Source organism: Capsicum annuum, unplaced genomic scaffold (genome assembly GCF_002878395.1).
Source record: "Capsicum annuum cultivar UCD-10X-F1 unplaced genomic scaffold, UCD10Xv1.1 ctg82237, whole genome shotgun sequence".
NCBI classification, from domain to species: Eukaryota; Viridiplantae; Streptophyta; class Magnoliopsida; order Solanales; family Solanaceae; genus Capsicum; species Capsicum annuum.
Genome location: NW_025893014.1, coordinates 1 through 2,387, shown reverse-complemented (window position 1 = coordinate 2,387; position 2,387 = coordinate 1). Strand labels below are relative to the sequence as shown.

General features: G+C 32.5%; 1 protein-coding gene across 1 annotated transcript; it reads right to left on the bottom strand.

Annotated features, from left to right (window-relative positions):
* Nucleotides 1-1,606: 1,606 nt before the first annotated feature.
* On the bottom strand, nt 1,607-2,089 carry LOC124895445 (secreted RxLR effector protein 161-like; the record flags this gene model as incomplete). The annotated part of the gene is made up of 1 exon (XM_047405873.1): nt 1,607-2,089. A coding segment is annotated over one exon (483 nt), but the record flags the coding sequence as incomplete, so codon positions are not given.
* Nucleotides 2,090-2,387: the final 298 nt, after the last annotated feature.

Genomic DNA, 2,387 nt, shown 5'->3' with positions numbered 1-2,387 from the left:
CACGATAATACGCTTCTTGAAGATAGTTGGAGTCTCTCCCACGAGCAAACGGAAGAACAAGTGACAATTCTATCTTTGGGATTCAACTAAGCCACAAAACAAGTAGCATTCAAGAATGTTGCTCTTCTATTCTTGAATTGGTGATTTCACCATTTGATCAATGTCTCTCAAGTGTTTTTCAATGGAAAAGTAGTTTTGAGTGCTTGTCTTTTCAAACCAAAGAAAACAATATTTATAGGATGAAAGTTTCATGCATGAGAAGTATATTAATTAATTAAAAGTTAATAGGTTCATGTATGTTTTAAAACAAAAAAATGTCATTCTTTTAAAACATACATGAACCTATCAAAAAATGTCATTCTTTCAAAAACCCATAACGTAAAACTTAATGAATAATGAATTTGTCAAATACATTTCCTTTGTAACTCAAAACTTATGAATAATGAATTTGTCAAATTCATTTTCTTTGTAACTCAAAACATTAAGTGATGCATTTGTTTCAAAACTAATTGAAACATAACTCTTAAAATCTTTAACCGATGTATTTGTTTCAAAATTTATTGAAACATAAAATCAACAATCCCCCACTTGTTTCAAGAAATTTTATCTTTAAAAAAAATAATTCATTTGGGACATCAATCTTGCAACATGCATCAATAATGGTGTCTTTTGGACTTGAACCATTAGCTAGTGAAGACTTTCTAAATCACTGACTACTTAGTGAACAAATCTTGAACTAAGTGGTTCATTGAATGAAGTAGAAAAATACTCCACGCATATTGCTATATTCGGGTGAAAATCAAAATCCTTTGACACTTTACGGCCATGTGTCCCGAATCCTTTTAGCTAAGTGCTTTAAGATTTTCTTGTAAAAATCTTATTGAAGCGGCCTCCACTTCGCACTTAGTGCGATGAATTCATCAAGAGTAACTTTGCATACTCTGACTAAGTAGTCTGTGAATTTCATTAAGAGAAATTAATCTCATCCTCCTTTACAACAAAGTATCAATTAATCTATCAAGAGTGTTCCTACACACTTCAACCGAAATCAGTGTATAGACTTAATAAGAGAATATAATCTCATTCTTTTCTTTTGTAGCAATACTATCAAATCTATCAAGAGTGTTATTATTTACTCCAACCGATATCGGTCTTATAGATTTATCAAGAGAATAAATCTAAACTTATGCACATCTACTCACTCTCTTGGGAAAAAGGAAATTTTATTGATGTGCTTCACAATTGTAACTTTACTTGTTTTTCCCTTTGAACCTAAGATTGCATCATTAGGTAGGGTTACCATAAAGTACAATCAATATACAACAGGCTTTATTCCCGTCCCATTACAAGTTTGTACCACTAATTTCTTGCCTAACCCTTTAGACAAATGATCTACTAAATTGAGTTTGGACTTCACATATTGAAGAGATATTATGCCATCCTCCAATAATATTCTCACATGATTGTGTTTGAGACAAAATTGTCTTGACTTGCCATTGTAACAATCACTTGAAGCCCGAAATATAGCAACTTTATTATCATAATATATAGTCAAAGGTGGTATTGGCTTACCCCATAATGGAATATCTATCAACATACTCCGAAGTCAATCAACTTCTTCTCTAGCAGAAGACATAGCGATAAATTCTGACTCCATGGTTGAGTGAGAAATACATGTCTGCTTCTTTGATCTCCAAGATATTACTTCTCCAGCCAAAGTGAAAATCCAAGCAGTAATAGATTTAGAGTCATTCAGATCAGAATACCAAGTAGCATCACTATAGCCTTCAAGAACTGCTAGAAAGGTAGAATAATGCAGGCCAACATTAATTGTACCCTTCAGATACCTTAAAACACGAATTAAGTCATTCCAATGCTCAACTCCAGGGCTACCAGTAAATTTGCTCAAAGTTCCTACAGCATAACCAATATCTGGCCTGGTACAATGCATGGCATACATAAAACTCTCAACAATCTGAGAATATGTCAATTGATCAAGAATATCATCAGAGTTTCGCACTAGTTTGATGCTAGGATCAAATGGTGTAGGAGTAGTCTTGTCATCAAAATGACCAAACCTCTTTAGAACCTTCTCAATATAACTTGATTGAGTAAGAGTCAAACCACTTACCGATCTTATAATTTTGATGCCTAAAATTACATCAGCTTCTCCAAGATCTTTCATTTCAAACTGAAAAGCAAGAAAATATTTAGTTTCTTTGACTCTTTCGATATCAGTTTCAAAGATCAACATGTTATCTACATAAAGACATATTATCACACCAGAATTTTCTTGAAATTTACTAAATATGCAGATATCTCCACCATTGATTAAGTAGCTATTAGAAATCATAACTTTTCTAAATTTATCGTGCCATTGTTTTGGA